The 26,451-nt window shown below is 53.1% G+C and overlaps 1 protein-coding gene and 1 long non-coding RNA gene across 2 annotated transcripts in view; both read right to left on the bottom strand.

The window, feature by feature from the left end:
• LOC145716521 (uncharacterized) overlaps positions 1-4,810 on the bottom strand; it is an 11,459-nt gene extending 6,649 nt beyond the window's left edge. The window contains exon 1 of the mRNA XM_081800319.1: positions 4,681-4,810. Coding sequence (XP_081656445.1) covers positions 4,681-4,767 — 87 coding nt within the window. The 5' untranslated portion in view covers positions 4,768-4,810. The remainder of the gene's footprint in view (positions 1-4,680) is intronic.
• A 4,835-nt stretch (positions 4,811-9,645) lies between these two features.
• LOC145716405 (uncharacterized) lies at positions 9,646-20,196 on the bottom strand. The gene is made up of 3 exons (XR_014139039.1): positions 19,978-20,196; positions 10,473-10,764; positions 9,646-9,799 (listed from the first exon to the last, which is right to left on the bottom strand). It is a non-coding gene; the product is annotated as an uncharacterized LOC145716405 (long non-coding RNA).
• Between the last annotated feature and the right edge of the window lie 6,255 nt (positions 20,197-26,451).

Genomic DNA, 26,451 nt, shown 5'->3' with positions numbered 1-26,451 from the left:
GGGGGAGGAGGCCAGAGAGGGAAAGGGGGAGACAGGGGAAGGGGGACAAGGGCAGGAGGAAGAGCAGAGGGGGAAGGGAGGAGGAAAAAGGGAGGAGAAGGGGGAAAGAGGAGGTGTGTGTGTGGGGGGGGGTACGGCAGGGAGGTGAGGAAGAGGCAGACTCTGAGCCCTGAGCAGACACACAGGAGGCAGTGCTGGAGCTGAGGCTGACTGAGGCAGAGGGTAAGGGGCTGGAGGTCATATGAAGGAAGTAGGGAATTATTTTCTGGAGTATCTGGGCAGGCTTCCTGGAAGGGGAGACTAATACTCAATTCTAACTTAACAGGTGCTGGACTTCAAGTGAAGACTCCAAGGGCCCCAGCAGCTTCCTGTGGGCCCTCCCATCCCTGAGGGCTCCAGTCAGGTATCTCTTCCTAAGATGCCCACTCTCCCATCCAGTTCTAACCACCAACAGCTCACCTGGAGAAACTTCCAGGCCTCTCCTTATCATGTGCTCTTTCTCATCTCTGACAGCCTGTGGCTCTCCCTTCTCCATGCCTCTCCCCTTACCTATGCCAAGCCCTGGGCTCTCACACAGATGTCTGAGGATGGAGGAAGCACTGGAGGGGGAAGGCCCAACAAAGGGGGAGTGGGCTGCCCTGCAGGAGGCCCTAGAACAGGTCCCTAGGTCTCAAATTATTTCCTTAATTATCAACTCATCTAATGTCTAGTTGAACTAAAAGTCACTCCATTCTGATTTGTTTTGGCATCTGAGTATCTTGATTAAATTTTTGTAAAGGGAAGAAAATCTGGGGTCACGTTGCTTGGTTTGAATCCTGACCCTGCCACGACTAGAGGAGTGACCTTGGGCACATGACCTTGCCTCAGCTTCCTGATCTGTAAAATGAGGGTAATGATGGTTTTATCCTCTAGCGGTGTTTTGAAGCTTAAAATAGGTAATGCATATCAGTGCTTAGAACAGTGCTGAGCATGCGGTAAGCACTGTGTAGATGCAAAAGGGAATAAACAAAATAAGCTTATTGAATAATCTACCCTTCCCTCTGGTGGGCTTGAAATGACATCTTAAAAAATAAGAATTTTGAATAAAGTCACTTTAGACAAACTGGCTGAGGACTCCTAATAATGGCTAAAATCAGATAAAGTAGAAAATGACAGCTGAGAAGGTACAGAATGGTCCTGTAATTCATAAAGTGCTGCAAATTTAAGACTTACCAGGAATACAAAATTAAGTAAGCAGTACTCTCAGACAAATTGGTATTTTAAAAAGTACATAAACATCAACAAAGTGGCAAAAAACAGAGAATAAATTGGATGATTGTCTTTGTCACCTACCCAGAAAGTAGCTGAATTTTGGGGAAAAGTTATTAGATGAATTAGCTTCTGGCAAATGACCCCGGAGCTCCCTGCCCATGCGCTGTAGACCCTGGGCGTGTGGGGAAAGGGTGGGGCCCTGGCCTTGGTCTTGGGGAGGGCTGTGCAGCTTAAGAGGGGCCAGGCTTCTGGGGCCCCGGACTTCTCTCGTTGCTCAGCCTTCTTGGGACAGGTGGCCCCACCAGAAGGCGGGACCTGGAGCAAGAGGCCACAGAAGGGCTGTTCTGAGACCTTGGGGGTGGGGCAAGAGTATTTTGCATCCAAGGTCCAAGAGGCTGGACCCAGCCAAGAGGGGCTGGTAGACTACTGGGGTCTTCACAGAGGGGAAGGTGAGTAGTTCAAAAGGTTCGAATGGAGAGTTTTGGAATCCAGTGGCCATATTACTTAGCCTCACTCCACCTCCATTTCCGCCTGCAAAGAACTATCTCACCTTCCGCCCTTAGCCCAGAGCCTGGTGTACAAGATAGGCTTCATGATTATATGCAGCCTCAAGAAAGCCGATTCCCAAAGGCCTCAGAGGGCGACCGGGAGCACCAAGGTCAAAGCTCCTCTGGGCTCTTGGAGTGCGGGCCTGGTCAGGGTGTCCTCCCCATTAAACCACCAGCTGGAACTTCCATAATGGCAGATCAGGGCAGGTCTCTCCCCTACTCAGGAAGCTCCCAGAGCTCCCGGTGCTTTCGGGACGGAAATCTGATCCCACCAGGGCCCACAGACCCCCAAAGCCTGGCACCATCTCTTCTCAAGGTTGGGGCTTGTCCGGGCCTTCCCCCACTGCTGGCTCTCCCCGCGGCTCTCCCCTGGGGTCCGCCCCGTCCCTACCCCAGCTGTCCTGTCCACCGCCCAGCAGATTTTATCATAACCCGCACACACTTCTCTTAGTTCCAAAGACCAGCATTTGTAAATGCACACTCGATTCTTCACCATTATTTTCTTCCTGCCTATAGTTCCTTCTAGGCCATCAACTCCGTAGGGCAGGGGCCATGGGCCGGGGTTCTCCCCCTCAGGTCCCCACTGCGCAACGTCCTCCTTAAATGCCAGTTCAGTGAACGAGAGAGCTGGAGGCCAGGTCCCTCCTGTGGCGCCTTCCCTCCCACCGCCGGCTCCAGGTTCCATGTTCTCTTCTCACAGCGAGCGGAAATCTTGGAATAGTTGGACGAGGACCCAGAAATAAACGCCGTTACCACAAGGAAGCCTGCACTTTGGGGCCAGAGAGCGCACGGTTCAGTTCCTCTCCTGGGGGGCTACATGTGACCAGTCTTCAGTCTCAGGCTGGGGTCTACCAGGGAGCTAGGGGTAGGGTCTGGTTGACTCTAAGGGGATGCAGACTGTTGCCTCCCCGGTTCCCAGTTCTGACACCCCCAGAACCCAGGGGACCCGCCCACAGATCCCTACCCCCACCCCTCAACTTGGCCTGACTCTGGGGCAGCGACCTCTCTGGCTCACCAGCCTCTGCAGTCGGCATCATGGCCCCCAGAGGGCAGGGTCAAGGAGCAAGCCTGCGCCTCACAGCTGGCTCCCTTGGAAGGCATGTATCTCGAGAATGAGGGGCAGGAGGCAAAAAGAGCTCAAAGTCCAGGGCATCTGGGGTGGGGGTGGGAGGATGCAGGTGGTAGTGAACCCACTCCACAACCTCTACTCATCCCAAGTACAGCCTTCAATGTCATTAAAAGGACCTCGCAAGGGGCGCCTGGGTGGCTCAGTCGTTGGGCATCTGCCTTCGGCTCAGGTCATGATCCCAGGGTCCTGGGATCGAGCCCCGCTTCGGGCTCCCTGCTCGGCGGGAAGCCTGCTTCTCCCTCTCCCGCTCCCCCTGCTTGTGTTCCCTCTCTCACTGTGTCTCTGTCAAATAAATAAAATCTTAAAAAAAAAAAAAAAAAAAAGGACCTGGCAAGTATCAGGATCGGTTGCCCACAGGGGGTACTGACCACCTCTCTCTTCCCCTGACCGGACCCCCTGGGAGGGCAGGGCCCCTGGGGGCCTCGTGCTTTGCCTCTAGTGCCTGGCACAAAACCATTGCTGAATTCCCTGAGTGCTTACTCTGTGCCAGGCACAGTACTGAGAGCTTTACTTACATTATCTCAGCTATTCCTCATGATAACTCTATCCAGGAAGCACTGATATCACCTTCATTTTACCCAGGAGGAAACCGAGGCTCAGAAAATCTGAGTAACCCGTCTGAGGTCACCCACTAAGCAGCAAAGCAGGGATTTGGCAAAGCCACTTTGCCACCGTCAGTGGCTGCTCGCTCTCTATCTGTTGCATGAGTGTTAAACAAATGAGTCGTCTGTGTATATGAGAATATCGAGGCCCAGGAAAAGGTCCCAGAGGCTGGTGTGTGGTAGATTCGGGACAACACTGGGTTTCTTGACTTCTAGCCTGGTTCTTCTCCCCTGAATCGTGTGGCCTCTGGGCCCCTCCTGCCTCTCTGAACGCTTTTAATGTTGTGGTCCTTCAGGAGAAGTGTGACCTAGAACAGATGTCCCTCCTTCTCTGAGCTTTGGTGCCCCCGTCTGTAAAATGGGGGGAGGGTTAGAGATGGGTTCCTCCTGCATCTGTTTCTGGGAACCATTTCCTCCTAGCCTCACCCCTAATTCGTCAGCTCCTTCTGTATAGGCCCCATCCATCCTCCACCCCAGCATCCACCTGCACACCCTGACTCGGGCCACAGGGCAGGGGTTGGGGTGTGCCCACTGTTTTCAGAAACCCTGGGCTAGGCTGATCCTCCCAGTGCCTCCTCTGTCCCATTGCTCAATTGGACCTGGGTTTAAGGCACTGAGAGGAAGGTAGAGACAGGGTGGCAGGAGACGGAGGGCGTGTCTCTCCTGTTCCCTTGTGGGGAGGGCTAGAACTGGGGTGGGGTGAGGGAGGGTGTGATGGGGAGATGGAGTGGGACCCAGAGGAGGGGGAGATGGAGTGGGACCCAGAGGGGAGGCGACAAAACGGCCAGGGGATAGGGAATTTCTGGACCAGAGGAGGGCATGCCCTAGACACTAGAGATTCACCCTCAATGCTCTGCTCAGCCCTAAAGGGCCTCCATGTCCCATCCTCGCTGGCGTCAGCTTCCTCTCCTCTCCACCTGCCTCTCTCATCAAGGCAGGAGATCCATCTCCACCCCTCATCCCATACGGGGATCCCCAATCTCAACCAGGCCACCAAGTCCTGAGACCTCCCTCACCCAGCTCCTAACTGGGCTGAGTGAAACCGGGTCCAGTAACGGAGCACTGAGACCCGCGTCCCACCCCGGAGCTCCCAGGGCCCGGGCGCCCCCCCCCACGCCCCCCCAGGCCGACCCCCACGCCCCGCACTTACTTTGAGCAGCGGCGGGAGGAGGCAAAGCAGGCAGAGGAGTGGGTGTGGGGCGTGGAGGAGGTGCGGGGGCCCTGCGGGACCCCCCATGCCAGCGGCGGCTAGGGAAGGGAGCGCACCTCCCCTGCGCGAAGGTCCCGCCCCGCCTGCCCCTCCCCCAGCCGGAGTCCCGTTGGCCCCCTCCCTCCCCACCGACGCGCCGAGGCCAAGGTTAGGCGCGGGCCCAGGGGGCACTCTCCCCCCTCCCCGCCCCCGGGCCAGGGCGGCGTGACACCGCCCCACAGCCCGCCCCTCGGGGTTATTTATAGCGGGTGCTGGGCAGCGGCTCTGCCCTGCCGCCCGGGGCCAACCTCTGTGTCCAGCCTGCTGACAAAGGGTTAATGCCTTTTATCAGCCCGCCCCTTTTGCCAGGGCAGTAGCTCTCCAACTTGGAGAGAGAGGGATTGAGAAAGGGAGGAGGGGGCGGGGCTGGGGTGGTAGCCACAGCACCAAGTGGCTTAGGTGGGTCTCATGTGGGGGCCTGAGGGCATCTTCTGATTATCTGGGGAACTTGACCAGGCTCCAGAGCCTACTGGGATCATTGAAATTTGAATGTGGAGTCTGGATTAAATAATAGTATTGTATCAATGTTCAACTTCCTGATTTTGATAACTACACTGTGGGTAAAAGAATATTCTTGCTTTGAGAAAGTACACATTTAGGGATAAAGGAGCACGGGGTTTTCTAACTTACTTTCAATTAGTTCAGAAATACACACACGCACACAGAACAGTCAAGCAAAATGTAAATTATTGGTAAATGTGGGCAATGGGTCTATGGTATACTTCTGATCATTCTTCCACCTTTTCTGTAAATGTGAAAATAAATGCTAAATTAAAAAAAGAAAACCAAACACCAATGACAACAAATGCATGGATGCCTGTCCCCCCGCCAAGCACCCCCAAGGGATTCTGATTATAGGTTGGGGAGGTGGGGGGACACCTCAGGCATTGATATGATTCAGTAGGTAGCTCAAGGATCCTAATGTCAGGCAGGGCTGAGCAGTATTGGCCTGCGGTGGGGACAGGTCCAGCCTGGAGCAGGGTCTGGGCTCAGGAGGTGAGGCCTGCTGTCTGGAAGGCGCCAAAGCAGCCCTTGGAACTGTTCTAAGGGTGGGCCTGCTGTAGGGAGTTTAAAAGCTTCTAGGATATGAGGGGAAAGCATTTGAGGAATGTGATTAGTGGGGCATTTAGCTTTTCCTGGAGGTTGCAGACTAGGTGGGTACAGGCCCTGGAGATCTAAGAACCTTAGATACTCTGTGTTTACTCTGGTCTCTCTGCCTGGGACACTTTACATCAAGTCCTCCTCCCCTCTACCTGCACCTGCTTCCTCAAGGCAGCCTGACCTGACGGTGCCAGCCCCCAAGTATGACCCTCCCCTGAAACCTCACAGGCCAGAGTCAGCCCCGGGCTCTTCCTCACTGGGGACTGTTCTCTCAGTGCTCCTAGGGCAGTTGAGGCTGGCCTCCCACCAGCTTGGGGAGGAGGCAGGGATCCCTTCCTGAGGGCAGAGCCCCAGTCTCCCCTCTTCTGTTTATTTCTGCTCCCCCACCCTCTGTTGCACAGAGCCTGGCCCCAGTGGTGGTGGGGAATCTTTATGGGAAACACTGAGGAGGAGTTGACCAGATCTCCCCATTCATTTAAAGGTGACAGGGTGGAAACCCCATTCCAAGTCTTGGGCTAGGATATGGCTTTGCTGGACCTAGTCAGATGGGCTTGGTCAGAGCAGGCTCCTGGCAGGAGATGATTGCTTGGCAGGAGTCAGAAGGGTGGGCAGACTCAGAAAGAGAGCTGATGGGTTGGCACGGGGCCCACCAGTGCCCTTCAGCACATGTCACTGGGCATCTCCACGGCCAGTCTCCCAATGGTCCTGTTCAACAGAGAGCAGAGGTTCTGACCTCAAGGCCAAGCTCATGGCCTGGGGAGTGTGGGGAGTGTGCCAGGAGAGGGAAGGGATGTGGAGCCTGTGAGGTCTGGGCAGAAGGAACTGTGATGGGAGCTGAGAGATGGTGCAAGGTGTGGGGCAGCTCAGGGAGTGACGAAGGGAACTTCAGGAGAAGGTGTTGCAGAAGCACCTTGAGTGATTTAAACGATGGAGAAGGATAGACCTTACACCACATGCAGGAGGCAGGGTGAGCAAAAGCAAGGAGTTGGCCAAGTGCAGGTAGGCTGGGCTGGGGGCCTGGTTGGGTGGGCACAGCGTAGGGCCAGGGCATGGGGGACAGGCTGGAAGGAAGGTAGATCCACTCTGGTTCTATGTGTCTGCGGAGCAGGCACATAGGTGCTCGGCCCCATTCCTCCCTGGCAGGGCATTCCTTGTGGTTCCAGACCAATCCCCTCCTCTGACGTGGAGTGCTCTTGGGAAAACTAGAACTGTATTTTGTATGAGGTGGGGATCCCCAGGTATCCAGGAGTTTGCATCCCCCAACCCTCAAAGAGACGCTTAGCCATTGACTGGCTGGTGTTCCTTTGGCTGGAGGCGGATGAACTCCAGGTGTAACTAATACTTGGGGCTTCTGCGGGGTTAGGGGAGACTGGGACTTGGCCTGGCATCTCACTGCTGCGGGACTCGCTTGCCTTCTCTGTCCTGCTTTGCCCCTTCTCTTCCCAATCTGTCCTGGGAGTACTTCCCTTAAGTACTCTCTGCATGTTGAATCCTCATCTCACCCCTGGGGACTTAAGGGAACCTAGAAGGTCATGGAAGTCTGAACTTGACCTCTCTAAATGTAATGGGCTAAAAACAAACAACAAGAACAATACAAAGCACACAAATCCCGTGAGCCTCTGGGGTATCCTCAGGCCAGCCCTTCTTGGCTTCCAGAGGCTGTGCTGATGGAAGAAAGCCTGTTTACAACTGTGATCTGGGCATCGGGCCGCTGTGGATTGGCCCACTGCAGTTGACCAGGCTAGGTAAATGAGAGGCCTCCCTGCGCTGACCACAGTTGGTTGGTATCGGAGTGGACAGCTGATCTGAACTGACTCAATCACAGTCCTTCCCTGGGACTTTAAAACTTTGCATCAAAGAAAACTGTCATTTGTGAGATTTGTATTCCTCGGAGCAGACTCCAGGGTTGAGGAGGCTTTTTATTTCTGATATGCCTTCAAGGTTCTTTTTGATTATGAAAGATGAACTCAGGGTGGTCTGGAAGGAAGGTGGGTGATTTGCTTGGTAAATTCAAACAGTGGAAATGCCTAGATTTAGCTTGGTATCCAAGATGGAGAAGGATCTGGGCTAGGGATTTCCCAGGGACTTGGAGAGAAAAGAGGGGACAAGGACCTCGGGGTTGACCAGGTCCAAGGAGGACAGGATGGGCAGGAAGGGCTTCCCCGAGTGTGAATGGTCAGTGAACATGAGTGACAGGGCTGTTCTCCATCTTCAGAAGAAGGGCACTGTGCACACCAGCGTGTGTCATGGTGCTTGGGAATGAGGAGGGGGTGCTGCGCTGTGTGAGGATACAGGGTTGGAGGGGGGTCAGCAGCTGCAGGAAGTGGAAGGGGGACTGGACATTTCTTTGTTTTGTCCAGAATGGTCCCATCCTTCTGAGATGTGCGTCAGCCTCTACTCTAGTGTTGCTCAATATTTATTTTTTTCATTATCACCACCCCTCATGCCCCCGAAAGGAGACGTTTTAGACTTTTTCCTTAATTGCCCTCCCCACTATGAAATTTTAATACTATCTGGTTATGTATTATGGTTCTTTGGAGGGCCACCAACCATTATAATATCCAAGATTGTTCTGCCCTGCAAGAACTTCTGTTCCCTTCTTGGGGGCACTGTTGCCCCCCTTGAGAGGGCATGCTCTATTCCAACCAGGTGATTTGATCAGCAGTGGGCCGCTGTGGATTGGCCCAGTGCAGTCGACCAGCCTAGCTAAATGAGAGGCCTCCCTGCGCTGGCCACAGTTGGTTGGTACAGGAGTGGACAGCTGATCTGAACTGACTCAATCACAGTCCTTCCCAGGGATTTTAAAACTTTGCATCACAGAGAGACCATCTGTCTTGGAAATAGAGATGCCAAGTGCAGCAGCTACATGGAGAGGGTCATTAGGAGAGGGCCAAGCTGAAAGGACGAGCCTCCACACGCAGGGAGCAGGGAAGAGCAGGGGAGAGGAGGTTCGGGTGGCCTTCCAGGCTCGGGCGCCAGTCCGGCCGGAAGCCTGCTTTGCCGATGCCCCCAGTAAGGGACCTCTCTGACAATTCTTCTCTGTTGCTTGAGCTAGCTTGAGGGGGCTCTGTCACGTACTGTCCTAGGAATTCTGACCAACACAGAAGGGATCAGAAATTGAACAGGAGTAGAATTCTGACTGAAAGGTGCCCAGGAAAATGTGTGGAAACCACAACTGTTGAAGGGAGTCCAGACTTTCTGTAAAGCTCACGGGCTGGAGGCCATCGGGTCGCTGTGTGTGGCTATGAAAGGAAAGGGTGACTTCGGAGGACTGGAGTTTTAGAGGAGTTGGAGTTGAGCAGGGGAGGGACAGGGTTGTGTCTGCGTTCTAGAAGGCTTGTTTGAGCAGCAGGGCGGTCTTGGGTTGGAGACAGCAAGCCTGGAGCTAAGGACAGAGCAGAGCAACAGGTACAGCAGTCCAGGCAAGAGATAAGATGGGACCTCAGTCCAGAGTGGGGTCTGTGGGGAAGGCAGGGCCTGCACCACGGAATGGACATTAGCCGGCCTCCCTGTCCTACCTGTTGGGGCCCCCACATGGACCCCCTGTCTTGTCTGCTCAGACCAGGTGCCATAGCAGATGAGGGGGTGCTCCCTCCACCCCACCTTACGGCCAGATGACATCCTGTTCCCCAGGCTTATGACGCTCTTTATTTTAGCTGTGGTCACACCAATTTAGCCTCAGACTGCAGAGTATGCTTTTGCAATGCAATTTCAGAATACAATTTTATTCTTTTGGTGAAAGAACAGGCATTGATTTTGCTCATTTTTTATTTTTATTTTTTTTCTGTGGGTTCTGTGGGTTTTGTGGGATATCACTTTGATATTTCTCTCTCTCTCTCTTTTTTTTTCCCTCCCAAATCCTGCTTTGGGAAGGCGGGGTCCAAGCATGAGTTATGATCAGCCATGTTGTCACTCGACTCTAAAGAAAAACAAGTCATCATGTCGATTAGTAAGGATTAAGTCAGCTCTGGCAGAGTCTCTACCTGCCCATGAAGGAGCCTTGAACTTTGTGCCTGGAGAACAGCTGTGGGGCTAGTATTTTCTGGAATAGTTCGGGTTCCAGTGTCGAGTGGCACCCGGGGCCTGGCTCTTGCTTGTAGTGTCTGTGGTTTCACAGTGCCCCGTCCCCTGTGCAGGCTCCTCCCGCGAGCAGGCACCATGGGCTGGGCTGGGCAGAAACCCTTGGAGGGCATCCTGAGGGCAGTGCGGGACAGGCTGCTGCTGTGCCCTGGGAGGGTGTCCAGTCCCTGGGCCCCATCCCACCTCTCCCCCCGCTCCAGTGTTCTCTGTGGCCCCTGTGATGATGAATCTCTTGCTCCCTTCACCCTTTTCCCTCAATTCCTCCACTGCAAAATGAAATCATGACCCCTGCCACGGAGGGCCATACCACTGTGAGGACTGGGTGACAACACCCAGTCCCTAGGAATGTGAGGACATGTCATAATTGTCATTGTTTCTTCCAGTTCAAAGTCAGCAGACATTGAGGGCCCACTATGAACAAGACGCTGCGCAAGGCATTACGACGGGTGCCTAGAACGGAGTAGATTCTGAACAAATGTCTGTCAAGTGAACACATGAAAGGGGATGATCACCTGTGTGGCTGGGCTGCCTTACATTACCCCCAGGGCATGGAAGAAGCCAGAGGAGTTCAGATTCCCAGGGGTGTGGCCTCCCTGTCGGGGTCCCTGGTCTCTGCTTGGCCGCTCTCCATGCTGGCCTCTCAGGCAGACACTGGGATAACCTTCCTGGCCTCGTGGGGGGTGGCAGGTCTGCTTTGCTCCCTCAGCCCCAGCCAACCCATCAGCAACATGGCAGAGAACCCACTTCCTTCCACCCTGATCTCTGCTCCACGGTCCTCAGCTGTTCCCGGAACAAGATGAGGCCCTGAAAAATACAGATTAGGGGGTTATGACAGCTAAAACTAGCACCTCCTGATTCACGCCTCCCACCTTCCCAAGACATACAAAAATCGTCAGCAGTGCTGAAGACCAGACATAAGCCAGAAACAAGGAGACATCTGACTAATCACAACTCCAAGAAAGGCCCGAAGCAGGACACTGGGCCCCCTTTGCCCTGCCTTCCAGCCAACATGCTTTGGCTTGTGAAGAGGGGGGAAGCCGTGTCCCAACTGTGTGAGGGGACAATTTTTCCTCTGCTGTCCTCATCCATAGCTCTTTCCATGTGATGACAGCTGTCCTTTGAGATTTAACTCAAGTTGCTGGAAGCACGCTAGCCTGCATCCCAGGGGAGGTCTGTGACCTCCCCAGGCGGGTTATGTATTCCAGGGAGCTCATGTTCTCATGGTCACCTCTGGTCAGAGTCCCGGTTTCTGCTGGTTTCTTGATCCGGCTCTTTCTCTTCTCTCTGGTTTGCACGGACTCACGCACGGATTTGCCCTAAGCCCCCGACCTCGGAGCGGGGTGCAGCCCCTCCGGCTCCCCAGAAGTGCCGGCCAAGACTCTCTCCCACCTTGCTGAGTGGAGCCCCTGCTGCTCGTGTGGCTGCGCAGGGATCTGCCGCCTCTAACTTGGCGGCTGCCGTGCCTTGGCCCTACTCGGCCTCGCCTGCGGACGGAGGATCTGCTGGGGACAGCACGTTGCTGACTCTGCGGGCCTCAGACATCCCTGCAGCCGGCTGGCAAGGGGGAGGGAGAACGCTCTCCTCTCCCCAGGTTCCTCTGTTTGAGGTCCCCTAGCAGGGTGCTACCGGGACAGCTCGTGTCATGGATACATGGGGCCACAGGCCACCAGAGGGGCACAGTAGAGGTGGTGCAAATGACAGTCCCTAGGACACACTGAGGCCCCTGCTGGCCTCTGGCCTTGGGCCTGCCGTGACTCTCCCTCGAGGGTCTCAGAGCAGCTCTGCCATTTTGCTTTTGCCTGTGTTAGATAGGGTTCTCCAGAAGAACAAAACCAGGAGGATGTGTGTGCATACAGAGAGATTTATTTTAAGGAATTGGCTCACACAATTGTGGGGGCTGGCAAGTCTGAAATCCAGAGGTAAGCCAGCAGGTTGGAAAATCAGGTAAGAGTTGACGTTGCGATCTTGAGTCTGAAACCTGCAGGGCAGGCCAGGCAGGGTGGAAACTCAGGCATGGTTTCCATGTGGAGTTTTGTTTTTTTGTATTTATTTATTTATTTATCTATCTATCTATTTATTTATTTATTTATTTAAAGTAGGCTCCATGCCCAGCATGGAGCCCAATGCCGGGCTTGAACTCTCAACCCTGAGATCAAGACCTGAGCTGAGATCAAGAGTCAGACGCTTAACTGACTGAGCCACCCAGGCGCCCATGGCAGGTTTTTTTTTTTTTAACTGAAGTATGGCTGACCCACAATGTACATTGGTTTGAGGTGTACAACATGGTGATTTGGCATGTCTAAATGTTATGCTATGCTCATCACAAGTGTAGCTACCGTCTGTCCCCAGACAGTACTATTATCATTGACTGCAGCCATGTGGCGGACTTGAGGCTGAATTCCTTCATCTTTGGGAAGACCTTAGTTCTTCTTCTTAAGAACTTCAGCTGATTGGATGAGGCCCACCCACATTACAGAGGGTAATCTGCTTTACTCAAGATCTACTGATTTAAGTATTAGTCACATCTGAAAAATACCTCCACAGCAACATCTTGATGGGTGTTTAACCAAGCAAGTGGGCACCATAGCCTGGCCAGGTTAACACCTAACATTAGCCATGACATAGCCCGACACCTGTTTATGTCATAGGCCTGGGTGTCTGAACCCTGAATGTGGTGGGCTCGGCTTTGAGTCTTCCTGGGAGTCCTCTAGACCACCTATAAACACCCAGTGCTACCAGCTGGGTGTAGAGGCAGGGCGCCTGGCTCCTTTCCTTGGCTGTTACTGAAGCTCAGGCATCGAATATGTCTATTACAAGAGGATAGAACCACGTTGTTAAACACAGATAACTCTGGATCATGGGAATATCAATGATTTCTTACTTTTTTCTTTGTGCTTTTCAGTATTTTTCCAAAATTTTGCAAGGGTATATATTACTTTTAATAGTAAGAAAAATATTTAAAAATGTAGGAATTGGCCTTTAGCAGGAGGAGGTAGGTTGTGGTTTGCTCTGGGGGTTGGGAAGGGCTTTCCTTCAGCCCTGTATTTGGGTGAGTTAGTCTGGGCATTTGAGCAAGGGTACCATGGAGGAGACCACAGACCTCCTGACCCCCAGGCCTGAGCTGCCCCCACCTCACCGCACAGCCTCATAGTCCCCAGTTCCAGTTGGAGACTTAGAGGCTGGAGGCTGCAGAGAGAGTGAGGCTTCTGGTTTCATTCAGAGCCTGGAGCCTGGGGACCTGGGGATCCCGCACATCCAAGCCTGCAGGGTGTGGTGGGAGAGCTGCGTCTGGGTCAATTTGGGACAAAGCACAGAAATCAAACCCCAGCCAGGCTTTTGCAGAATGCTGGCAGGCATCAGAGAGGAGGCCAGCCCTTTTAGGCTGGTGGAGGCCATACTCTGTAGACAGCTTGGCAGATGAGATGTGGCTAGAATCACCCTAGGATGTTTTCATAGCAACCTTGTTACCTGTGGTCAGCTAGTATGAGTTAGCTCTTCCCCGGATCCTTTCTGGGGGCCTGGCCCTGTGTCAGCTCTTCTCAGGGAGGATGAGAAAAGGTGACCCAGGCTGATCCAGGATGATAAGAAGTGGGGGGAGGAGAAGCAGAGGGAAAATCTAGGCCCCCTTCTCAGCCTGACTGCCCCTCTGCAGGAGAACAGTAGCCAAGGAGAGGCGATGAGAACCCAAGGTTGGGTATAGTTGGATGGTGGAGGGAAAAAGGGAAAAACAGAGGTTCCCATCACTTTGTATTCAGGGAAGTCCATCACACTGTTCTTAGAAGGAAGCATATTTAATGAGAAAGTGGAATCCCGCACTTCAACCCTTGACTTTTGCATTTCCAAATAGTGGGCTTTGTGAGTAACCTGGCATTGAAATAATGACAGCTGATGGACTTATATATCCCCAGAAACCTTACTGTTGTCTCTTTTGGGAATGAAGAAACTGAAGCACAGAGAGATTAGGTAACGGGTCCAAGGTCATAGATCCAATAAGTGGTGGACCCAGGAGTTGAATCCAGGCAGTTTGGGTCAGAAGGTGATACTCTTAACACCATGCTATCTGTCTGCAGGAAGAGCCCCCTAAGGTCTGCAGGTCCTTAGAAATAGCCCTTTTGTTTACTCAGGGTTTGCTATGAAATCTCCCACCCAGTCCTCCTGACAAAATTCAGAGCCCACCTGGGCATCAACCACCTGCCCCTCTGGCCGGTCTTACCAGGAGGCTGTTTGTGAAGGAAGAATTGTAATTTCACTCAAAAGCTTTTTCTTCCCTTAAGAAAGATAGTGCTCCCAAACTTAGCACTGGGGCCATTGATTTCGTGACAATATGATGTATTTGTGTGGAGAACTGCATCTCCCCGCACAATCTGCTAATGTTCTCTTTGGCATGTCTACAGAATATTGACAGAAGAAATTCAAATTGTCCTGCATTTCCCCTGGCTGCTCGGGAAGAAGGAGCAGTTAGTTTTTAACATAGCATAAATACTATCAGAGGTGTCCCCAAATACTGTTTCTGTGCAGGGTCTTGTATCGTATGCACATGGTAGGGGCTCAACAGGAATTGACTGAAGCCAGACTGCCTGGTTAGAATTGTGTCTGCTGCATTCTAGCGGCATGACCTTGGATGAGTTACTTCAGTTCTCTGGGTCACAATTCCCCATGTAAAGTGGAGCTCAGAATGGTACCTGTTAGAGTCCCTACCTCCTCTGAGGATAACGGGGGTTAAGCACAGTAGCGTTAGTTCAATGATGGGCCCATCCCAGACTCTCAGCCCGTCTAGCTGCTACTGTGACAGGCTTTATAAGGGAAAGTGAGTGGAAAAACGTGGCCAAGATGAAGATCACCCAGCCACCCTGTTCCTGATGGTCTTGACTAGATGTGACATTGATCTTTTACAAGTGTTTGTGTTGTGATTAAAGTCTAGCAAAAATTGGCAAATTAATATAGAGCTTTTCAAGTGACTTTAGCGAGCCTCTCGTTTAATTCCCCTCATTGTAGATATGGAAATTGGGGCCCAGAGAGGGGAAGTCCCAGGGCCGGGACTTCAGTCCCTCTGGATGAGAGGGTGTGTTGCTTTCCAGATGTGTTTCTCTGTTCATGACTGTGACCTGATCCTGGGTTTGAATGTCAAAGAATCAGCAACTCGCCTTTGGGAAAAGGCAAACACAACTCAAGTTAGCATGTTTGGCACCGAGGGGATGCCAGGATTCACCTACTGAGGGACGGTAGCCATCAGTTTAATACTCAGACCTCTCCGCTGCATGACCATTGAGCCAGAGAATTCTTGCTGAGAGGATCTCACAACGATTTCTGTCCCAGGCATCGATGACTGAATCGATGGGGCAATATGCATTTTCCAGATCATTGGAACCACAGTAATGACATCATAGGGCCAGAGATGCCTTTCTGCCCAGTTCATAGGAAGGGAAAAATGACACCCAGGGAAATATTATTTGCCTCTTAGCTAGTTAGTGATAGGTTTAAAGCCAGAACCCAGAATTGCTGACCTTACAACCAGGAATCGAACTACAAGAAAACAGTACTTCTCTCTGCAAGCCTCCTCTTATTGATTTTCCCAGTAAGCGATGTTTTTGAGAAGTATTTCAGAAAATACCCCCAACTCTGGCCGGTATAAGGATGGACCCTATGGATATGGGAAGGAGGATCTGATGCTCATCCAGGTTTGGGAATTGTGGATCTGACTCTCAGGAGCAGGTTAGGCTGTTGGTCATCCCTGTCTGGCTTTGACTGACCCTGAGAGTTAGAGGTCTCACCTAGGGCTGCTCAAATCAGGTGTCCAAAGATGCCTCAGTTTACAGACTTTTGGCTATCAGTCTGCAATAAGACAAGAAATTGAGAGGAAGCCTATGGAAACTTCTATGGCAATTGACAGAGTAGCTTTATGCTTGCTAAATCTAAGAATAAAAATGTGACCATATATTTGTGCAACTTTATGGCTTACTTCATTTTTTTTCTAGAAATCTATTTTTTGGTGCCTATTTCTCAAAAGTGCTGTTCTACAACTGATTGACAATAAGGAAAAAATACCGGTCCTTCACCTTAGGTGAAGTGCAAGGAGCTCTGCTGCCTGAGTCTCTTCTCCAGAGACTCTGATGTAATTGGTTAAGGAAGCAGCCTGGGCCCTGGGTGGTTTCACAGCCTCCTAGGTGATTCTGCCAAGCAGCCAGGACTGAGAACCACTGCTGTTCCAGACCAGCAGGATCGGCAGTACCTGGGCACTTGTTAGACATGCAGACTCTCTGCTCTGCCCCACACCTACTGAACCACAAAATCTCCAGATGGGGTACAACAATCCTCAAGGTTATGCTGATGCAGGGTTCAAGTTTAGGAGCTATTGCCTTCGACTGAGTTCCTTAAGGTCTGTTCATCTCCCAACAGTGCCCAGGGCCCAACCCGATAGACACAGATGCACATGTACTGATCTGGCGAGCATCTAGACCTGAAGCCCAAACATACCCTCCAAGGCCTGGAGCCCTTCCCCTCCCCAGCCCCACTCATACAGGCACACTGGGAGGGAGGAAATCTCTTTGCAACTGTGGAGAAGACAGCCTCTCTGTCTTTCTCTCTCTCTCTCTTTCTTTTGTTCTGATGAGAAATCCAGCATTGCCTATTTTTAACTTAGTCATCACTCATTTATTCATTTATTCCATCATTTGTTGAGCCAAGTGTTTTGATCTCTCTCTGCACGTAGGTGCGGTGTGGGGGCTAGGAGAGTTGCAGGGAAGATGCAGATGGAGGGAGTGGGAGGTTGAGGGTGGATGGGGGGCGGGCCGGCACCTTCCTCATCCTGGTTCTGGCCTGCCGCTCCGTGCGTCTCTGGGCAAGTCACCCTCCTGCTGGGATCTATAAAATGGGTGAAGTTCGGACTAGATGAACTCCGAGGGCCCTTCTAGCTTTAGTGACTTTGGCCGCTAAAGGAGAGCAGGTGGCTGAGGCGGAGTGCAGGGCCCATAGGCACATAGGTGGAAAACGGGTGTGTGATCTAATAAAGAATATACAAATGAACCAACAGGGAGCCATGGGGATGAATGTGAAGTCTTCTTGTGGGGCAGGAGAGGCTCTGTGTGTGTGTGTGTGTGCGTGCGTGTGTATGTGTGTGTGTGGTCCTGGGACTTGAGCAATGGGGACACGTCAAGCCCCGCATCTCTGCTGTCCTGCACCCTGGTCTCCAACATCACAGGCAGAACAACCAGGACTTCTTAGCAGCTGGAGAAATCAGAGCAAGGAGAGGGGCAGGGCAAGCTCTCTGAGGTTACCCAGCCCCATTTCCTGTCTGGGCCAGAAGCTCCCTATGCAGCTTCCCAGGGGCTGGACACCCAGCTTCTGCTGGGACAGTTTCTCCTCTCCAGCCACTCAGGTCTCCCCAGCCTTTGAGGGATCCCTTCCTCCAGGCTGCCCTCCTTGACCATTCCAGCCCACAGTGATCTCCCCGCTCCTGTGCTCCTCCAGTCCCAGGTCTGAGCCTTATACTCCAGCTCTCTCTTCAGCCTGGACTCCAGCAGCTGCCCCCAACAACCTAGAAGCACCCATGAGTATTCATAAATACTTACTTTAAAAATTATATTTAAAAGCATAAGAAATACATGCAAATACACCATCATTATTAAAAAAATAAATAAAAATAAGACAAACATTCCCAATACCATCAACGTCCCCAAAGAATACTTTTTATGTTTCCTGAGTTCCTTTCCACACCTTAAATTTTGCATTTACAGTGAATTTTTGTATTTCTACTTCTCATGAGGTTGTTTACACAAATACCATACTAGAAAGACGCTCTTTCACTTGACAATATGTCTTAGGGACCTTCTAGTGCCAGCACTTTGGTGCTATGTGTCACTTACGTATGTCATCTATGTGTATTTTCTAGGTTACGGCATGAATGTGGCAGAAAATACCACTTAGGGTAATGGCTGCCTGATGTAGCAGAGCAAGGACACACCGCTCTTGTTAACGGGGGTGCGGTTCATTTCCCAAGTTCCACAGTTCCTGACAGCGCTGCAGAGAACATTCTTGCACATGCTTCTTTGTCTAACATGTGCAAGTATTTCTCTGGGGTACAAACTCAGAAGTGGGATTACTAAATTGGAGGATACAGACATTTTGTTTTTGTTTTTTTTTAAAGATTTTTACTTATTTATTTGACAGAGAGAGAGAGAAAGAGTGAGCACAAGCAGCGGGGGCAGCAGAGGGAGAGGGAGAAGAAGGCTTCCTGCTGAGCAGGGAGCCCGATGCGGGGCTCGATCCCAGGACCCTGGGACCATGACCTGAGCTGAAGGCAGACGCTTAACTGACTGAGCCACCGAGGTGCCCCACAGACATTTTGTATTTTAATATATGCTGCTAAAGTGCCTTGCAGATTGCTTGCTTCCCAGCACCCGAGACCCCTGATATGCCCTATCCCTGTCTGTAGCAGTTATGATCAATCTTCATTTTGCCAGCCTGATAAACAGGAAGGTGAATCTCATTCCTGCTTTAATTTCCATTTCCCTGATTACTCATGAGGCTGAGCATACTTTCATATGGTTTTTGGCCATTTGTAGAGGAAGTGCTCATTGAATGAATTAGGTGTTTAGTAAAGATCTGCTAGAGGAGGGGAAGAGTATTGTGTGTAGTTATGGGAAGATTGTTCTGTGAGGTTCCAGATCACTGGGCTTGTCCAGGAGCAATGCTCTTGGGACCTGGGTGGGGTTCAGGATGAGGAAGGCCCTTCTGACACTTAGGACAATAGAGTCACACAGCCAACCAGAGATGAGGCTGGGATGGGAACCCAAGGCCTCCTCGGCTCATGGGGTCTCACCCTAACTAGGTGTCTCTCACTATCAGAGCTGTCTCTATCTGAACTCAGGAACCTAATAGATGGGAGTAGCGAGGATTATGGTTTTGGGTTGCAATTTGTTTCAGTGATCTGTTATTGCATAATACAATACCCCAACGTGTAATGGTTAAAACAACAATAGTCATTTGTTTGCTCAGGCTTGTCTAATTTGGGGAGGGTTCAATGGGACAGCTCTGTTGTCAATGGTCAGCTCCATGAGTTGTCTGCTGGGGTTAGAACACTCAAGAAGGCTTCTTCCTTCACATGTCTGGAGCCTGGGCTAGGCTGGGCATCTCTCTGGGGCCTCTCCAAGTGTCTTAGATCAGGCTCCCTTGCAGCATGGCGAATTCTGGGAAGTGGCAGTTTTTACCTGGCAGCTGGCTGCCCCCAGAATGCAAGAGTAGAAAGCTGTCGGATCTTCTTAATGCCGGTACCTGGAAGTCCCCGAGTTTCACTGACACCTCATGCCATTGACTAAGCCCATCACGGGGCCAGGAGGGGAGACAGACATCACCCCTTGGATGGGGGTAGGGGTGGCCAAGGCCCATTGCAAAAGAGTGTGTGGGCTGGGAGAGATTGTTGTGGTCTCTGGAAACACAATCTACCACACAATTGACATGGTCTCAAACCAGATTGAGGAAAGGAGAATTGATTATAAGGAGAGGTCTTACAGGGGTGTCTCAGTGAGCCCGGGGCCAGGAAATGCGGCAGCGGGAAGGTCTGGATCGAGAAAACCATCCAAAACTTAGGCTGGATCCCCCTGGCTTCCCTGCGGGCACCATGGTTTCCCCAGCACACCTGCTCTCTCTGTTTTTCTGTGTTCACGGATTCTGTGAGACTCTTCCAGGATAGCACCCTCAGCACCCCCACTTCAACCACCCCCAGTTTTTGTGAATCCCAGTTGCAAACGCCGGAGTGTCAGAGTGGCCCAGCCTGGGGCAGATTCCCACCCCCCCACTCTGTCCCGCCAATGTGGAAAATGGGACTCAGAGACGTTGAAGGCATTGCCCAGCACTGGGAAGGGGCAGAGCCAGGTTCTGACCCTGGAACCTCCATCTGACTCCAGAGCTGAAGCTCATTCCGGTTGCCCTTGAGTGCTCACTACCCCACCCCCAGTGCCCGTGCACCCCCCCCCCCCCGCCCTCCGCATCCCATCCCATTAGTCCTTGTCAAGTTCAGACCTGTGGGAGCTGAGTGAGGCTGGATCCATCAGTCAAGCCGCCTCCTAATCAGCAGCCTCCTCTGGTTCCTGCTCGAAGGGGGCAGCATCGTGCCGTGCAGGGTGGATGGGGGGCCACTTAGAGATGTAATTCATCTAAAGTGAAGGGCTTCAATCACCCCAGTGGGTTTTCTGCCTTCCCACTCTTGTCCAGCGTGGGCAGAGAATGTGCAGTTTCTGAAACGAGGTGCGGAAGGGGGCTGGCACTAATGTTCACTTCTGAGCTTCCTGGGTGGAGGCAATTCATCCTTCCAGCAGCTCTGATGAGAAAGCTCATTATATCTCCCTGCGTACTGGCTGCCTGGCTGGGATGGGACTCCCCAGGGCTGCCTCTGACCTACACCCTCTCCTACAGTCTGTGTAAAAACGTGGCTTGTGGCCCCATGGTCACCTGTACCGCTTTCCTGGCCCTACCCCAGGGCTGGCCTGCTTTAGGGGACCCTTGTGCTCCAGGCCCCCCAGCTTCTTCCCCTTCTCTGCAGGGCCTTGGCTGATGTCAACCCCACGGCTTGGAATGCCTTCCTCCCCTGCTGTACCTAAGCATGTCCTCCCCACCCTCCAAGGGGTGGTGCAAAAGCCACATCTCCTTCACGATGCCTTCTTTAGGCTCCTGAGAACTGTTCTTCCCTCCACTTGGACAACTGTTTCCTTCCAACTTGGATCACTGGGCTTTGGGGCACTGGCTATAAGGCTTAGCGCACCCTCGTAACACGTTATTTGTTTATTCAACTGTTTATTGAGTGCCCGCTCTGTCCCAGGCACTGTTGTAGCACGGGGGAAGGGAGGGGGTAGACATCACTGCCCTTGTGGGTTTGAGATTCTGTTGTGAGGCGCAGGTGACAAACAAGTTGATTAATTCAAGTGCATAATAGGTCACGAGGAGGTAGGTGCTATGGGGTGAAATGAAGCAGGAGGGAGAGGGGAAGTGCCCGGATGGGGCAGGATAGTGCAGTTTTCAAAGGCGTGAGGGAAGTTCTCGCTGAGAAGGGGATATTGGAGCAGGCTTGGAGGAGGGGAGGGAGTGAGCCACGGTGCTCTTTGGGGGAAGAGCCTGGCAGGGCACCGAGAACAGGTGCCGAGGGTCTGGGGCAGGGTGCAGCAAGTGCATTTGATCAAGGGGGAGACAGATGGGACCAGTGAAGAAACCAAGCAAGGTCATGTGAGGTCCTGTGGGTGATTGTAAGGCCATTGGTTTTTACACCGAGAAGGGCTGTCACAGTTATCTTGCTATTATTAATAAAGAAAAGTGCATAAGTGACCGTGAAATTAATAATATGTAATAACTAGTGATATTATGTTGTAGTTCTTCCTATATGCCAAGCACTGTGCTAAGCACTTTACATAAATAACCTCATTCAATTCTTGTGAGCATCCCATGACTTGGACTCTCCTTATCCCCATTTTACAAACGAGGAAATGGAGACTCGGGAAGGTGTAACAACTTTCCCAACATCACACAGCAAGCAAGTCAGAGCATAGACATGTCCATCCAGGCTGACTCCTGAGGCCATACTTGGGATGACTTCTTATACTGCCTTAAATTAACGAACAGGTATTCATGGATTCCCTCCCAGCTCTCATGCTGTTCTGGTCAGTCTCAAGATGAGAGGATATAGTCATGTGCTGATCTTACTCTTTTAGATGAGTGCCCAGTCTCCCAGCCATCTACTCATCCGTCTGTCCATCCATCCATCCATCCGTCCATCCACTCTTCCCTGCTTCCCTCCCTCCCTCCCTCCCTCCCTCCCATCTATTGACCCATCCACCCATGCAGCCATTCAGCATTCATCCAAGCTTCCTATGTGTCCAGGCCATGCTGGACCAGGAGTCCTCGCCTGTATCTTGTTGACATTTTCTTACTCAGTGGAGAAGGGCAGCGGGACCTGGAGAGGAGGCTCAGATTTCACCCAGCTCTACCCTGACCAGCCCTGTGACCTCTCTGGGCTTCGTTTCTCTGCCCGTTTCCGGAGGCGCTTAGCAGGGCAGTTGCCAGCACACGCTGCGGCTCCCCGGCTGTTGTCCACGCTCCTCTGTGGCAGGTGAGCTGTCCCAGCGCTGCTTCTGCTGCCTGCAGGGGAAGTATGGGGAGCATCTGTACTGAGTATCTGGTTCAGGAGCCCCAGGTCGGAGGCGGCACTATGTTGTGCTCAACAAAGAGCTTTTTGTCTTTTTGTTCTGCCTTTACGTGGGGAACCATGAGCCTGTTCCCTGCCACCTTCTCTGTGTGAGCCCTGGGTGGGGACACCCATCCGAGTGCCATAGAAACCAGGCCCATTTCCACCCCGCCCCACCCCCGTTCCTGCTGCACGCGGCAGAGATGGGCCCTGGGAGCAGCGGGGAGTTTCCTCTAGCCTAAGTGGGGGGCGTGTCAACTGGGGACAGAATGATCGATTTGTGAAGAAGGACAAGATACAGACTGACCTTACACAGCCCGGCTCACGGGCCGGCCCTGCCCTTCAAAGCTCTACTCACGTTTAACTTCTGTGGAAGCTCCTACATGAGAGAGCCAGAGGGTAAGGAAGGATTGTGCACACACTGCTAGAACGGATTCCTATGTTGATGCCCTAACCCCCACGTGACGGTATTAGGAGGGGGGCCTTTGGGAGGTGATCACGTTTAGATGAGGTCACGAGCTTGGGACCCTCATCATGGGGTTAGCGTCTTGTGGTGGCTGAGGGCAATACATTTGGGACTTCTGAGGTTTTCTCAGCCCTACAGAAGCACAGCTCAGCCTGGTGTCTGGTATTTTAGGTTGCATAATGTAATTCTACCTTGAATTTGCATAGCCATTTTTTTTTCCTTTTTGAAGCGTGTCACATCAACCCCTGCAATGTCAGCACCTCTTCCCTCAGTGTAGATCAGTCATAGCCTTCTCCCTATTCCCCTAAAACAAACTGAGGCTTCCCAAGGCTGTTCAGCCCCCCAGAGGAGCTCGAGAGCCACTGAGCACCATGTGGACAGCACCCGCTCCGACAGAAACATGACTCAGTGATGAATGCACGGCTTGGTATCCTGATCCTCAACTGCGTGGACAGTGCTCTGGGCCCCAGGGTGAGAGCACAGGGCAGATAGAGCCTCTGCCCCTGAAGAGCAGACTCCCCACCAGGGCTGCACCTGGAGCAGCGAATGAATTAGAACCACCGTGCTCTGGTCCATGGCATCTTCAAGGGACATGCTTACAAGCAGCCCTGGAGCTGGAGTCATGCAAATTGCTGGATTTGGTTTTAATTTATTTGCGGATGAATATCCCTCCCCAGAGGCAGGAGGAGGGGGAGCGAACAGTCTCTTTTTAATTATTCCAGGCATTATTTATAAAGCCCTCTGAACTGAGGCCCTGCCTGAGGGTGATTCTGATCTCTAGTGAGGCCCTACTCCACTGTTCTTACACAGTAACACACCCAAGAAATTGCCCAGGGCACAGGGGGCACCCAATGGCTTCTTTCTCTGCTGCTGCCCCAGCCCCATCCCTTTGCCACCCCCCCCACCCCCGACTCCCTCTCTTGGTGTCTGCTCACAGAGCTTTGGTAAGCACTGCTAAGCCCAGTCCTAGGCACCAGTGGGGGTGGTGCTGGGGCTGGAACCAGAGCCCAAGCAGAGGCTCGAGATCCCCGGGGAGCTGCTTTCACCCTCGCCTCCTTACGCGGGCCTTGAAGGTTATGTCTGACCATGTTTCTCCTCTGCTCAAGTGCCTCAAATGACTTCCACCTCACTCGGAGGAGAGCCCGGGCCTTACAGTGGCCCACGAGGCTCACCACCCACACAGGCACTCACACACACACTCCTGCAGGCACACGCATCCCCTGTGTGCGGGCACCCCGATCCTTGCCCAAACAACACACACACGCCTAAAGGCTTGCACATCCTGTGCACGCACACACAGATGCGTGCATGAACAAAACACACAAACACACACATGTGCACTTACACACTGTTCCTGGAACTTGCCAGACACTCTCTCATCTCACAGCCTTTATGACTAGCTATCCCCTCTACCTACAAGGCCCTTACGCAGATACCTGCCTGGCTCACTCTCTCATCTCTGGCCTCAACTGTCACCTCGTTGAGGCCCTCTCTGGCCACACTGCAGTGGCTGCTGCGTCTATAAAATGGAGAGATTTGAATCACCTGGCCACCCGTTTACCGCCCACCTAGTATGTGCCAGGTGGTGGGGATAGACACAGTTTTGCGGAGCATGTGGTCTAGTGGGAAAGGCTGATGAGGAGCAGACAATATCAGATAGCTAAATGATCACTGGAGCTTACTAGAGCTCCTCACACAGCCTTGTTTGTGAAAGACGTGGCTTAGGGGGGATGTGAGCCCACCTCTGCATGCGGACCTCAGTGTGAGTTAGGCACCTTCTCCTCTGTAAATCTGCCTTCTGGAAACATAGTGAAAGAAGGAGCAGAGAGCCAGCCGCAGAACGAGGACCCCCAAGCAGCAAATATGAGGGCAGCGAGGAACTCCAGGGAAACGGCTGCTCCAGCCCAAGTGGATACTGGACAGCCTGCCTCCAGGTCAGCACCCCATTTCTGACCAAGTCCAGAATCCTTTGTTTTCGAGCTGCAGGCCTATCCTTGCTGCCTTGGGGTGAATGGAGAAAACTGAGGCAAGGAAAGAGCCTGGGACCTAATGAGCACATTGCTGGAGACTTCGGTACCCCACCCTCCTGCCCTCCTTTGCACGTGCCCCCTCTCCTGCCCCGAGGCTTGGAAGAGGGTGAAGCCTTCCTCCACGTGGGAGAAGCGCTGAGAGGGGGTCCTCGCCGGAGAGCTGTGCAACGTTGGCCTAGGCCTTGTACCACCTGCCGGTACCACCACGCCCCGGCCGGGGCCACGCGCTCTTGCGTGGTGCAGCCAGCCGCATCCCGGGCTCCTAACTGCTGGCTGACACTGCGCCGAGCTCCCGGCCCTCTCTCGGGGTCCCGGTTTTCCCATCCGTCATTCCGGGGGTGGACTCCACGGTCTTCAAGGGTCCCGCCTGCTCTGCTGGGGCTCCCCATTCCCACCAGCTCTGGGGGAGGGCGGGCAGTGCACCTTTGGGGTTTCTGGCACGCCTTTTCACCCCCCCCCCCACCATGGCCATGTGGGAGCCAGGGGCTTTATTTGACTGTCTAAAAGCCAGCCAGCGGGGCTCTCTGAATGGACTTCCAGAAGTGTTCTGCCTTTGCTGTCGCAGTCTGTTTCCTTCCTCTGTGGTACTGAAGGAAAAACAAGCAGTTATGCCTTTTGAGGTCTAAAATGGGCTCTGTCACTCCAGGGGGTGGCAGAGCGGCATTTTGCTGGCCGACAGAAATGACAGCCGACACCTTCCTCAGATCCAGAAGTTATCATTACAAAGAAAGATGCTCTGCTTTCTTTCCAGTGTATCGGGGGTCGTCTAACAACAGCGGGAAATGGCTTTCTCACTTAATTACAGAGGTGCGCTCACTCTGCCTGTAGCCATGTGGGCCGGGGCTCAGCTGGGCTGGCCTCTCCGGCAGGAGGGGCACATGCAGTTATTCTTTGCAGGCCGAGTTTCCTCCGGGAATGCCCCCGTGCGCCCCGCTTCCTGCTGCGCACAAGTCTTGCCTACCCCTCCCCGCCCCTGCTCCCAGGTTCAGGCCAGTGGCTGCCACCTCCACCAGGAAGTCCTCCATGCTCCCAAGAACATGCTCCTCCCTGCTCCACAGCCGTAGAGAAGCATCTCACCCTCCTTGACTCCTGGCCGTCCCCTTCCCAAGGAAGAGGCATCAAGAGTCCTGAGCTGTGGGACCCTCTGTATTCCGACCCATCGTGCTTCTCCAGTCCCATCTGCTGAGCCTGTGCCCACCAGCTGCGCAGCGTTCCTGACGCAGGCACCTCACATCAGCCCACTTCCACCGCCTTTGATCACAGCCGTCCCTCTGCAGGCACCAACAGACCCTCCCTCGGACCCTGCTCCCAGCCCTCAAGCTCTTGCCGGGCACCTCTGCCTGGGAAACCCCTCCAAGCCCGCACAGCCGCTGCAGGAGCCTTCGCTGACTGTCCCAGCGGGCCCTGCTTCTTACCCTCTCCTGATTCTTGCCCTTGGCCGTGCCCCCTCCCAGAGACAGCCAGCCACACCCATGTCACACCCCCACCCTCGGCCTGGGACTAAAGGGGAGCCCAGGGGCTACCTCCTCTAGACTTCCCTCTGTGTGCTGGGCTACGGGAGCCTCTCTTCACCATCCTGCAGGAGCCCTCAGCCTCTGCTTGCACACCCCACGGTGATGGAGAACTCACTCTCTCCCTTCCACACGTACACACACACTCCCCCACCAGTCTGCCCCGTGGACAACTGCCATCCTTCCTGTGTCCTCATCAGCCTGCCCCAGGGAAGACTCCTGCCCCCCGACTCCCTCCTGCCCCCTCAGCCGTTCCAACATTGTGGGAGAGCGAGCTGGGCAGGAGGTCATTGCCTTCACAGCAACGCCAGGGGA

Source organism: Leptonychotes weddellii, chromosome 12 (assembly GCF_054177405.1).
Source record: "Leptonychotes weddellii isolate Sample4059 chromosome 12, ASM5417740v2, whole genome shotgun sequence".
Classification (NCBI taxonomy): Eukaryota; Metazoa; Chordata; class Mammalia; order Carnivora; family Phocidae; genus Leptonychotes; species Leptonychotes weddellii.
Note: the sequence above shows the minus strand (reverse complement) of the source record. Positions and strands in the feature narration are given on the sequence as shown.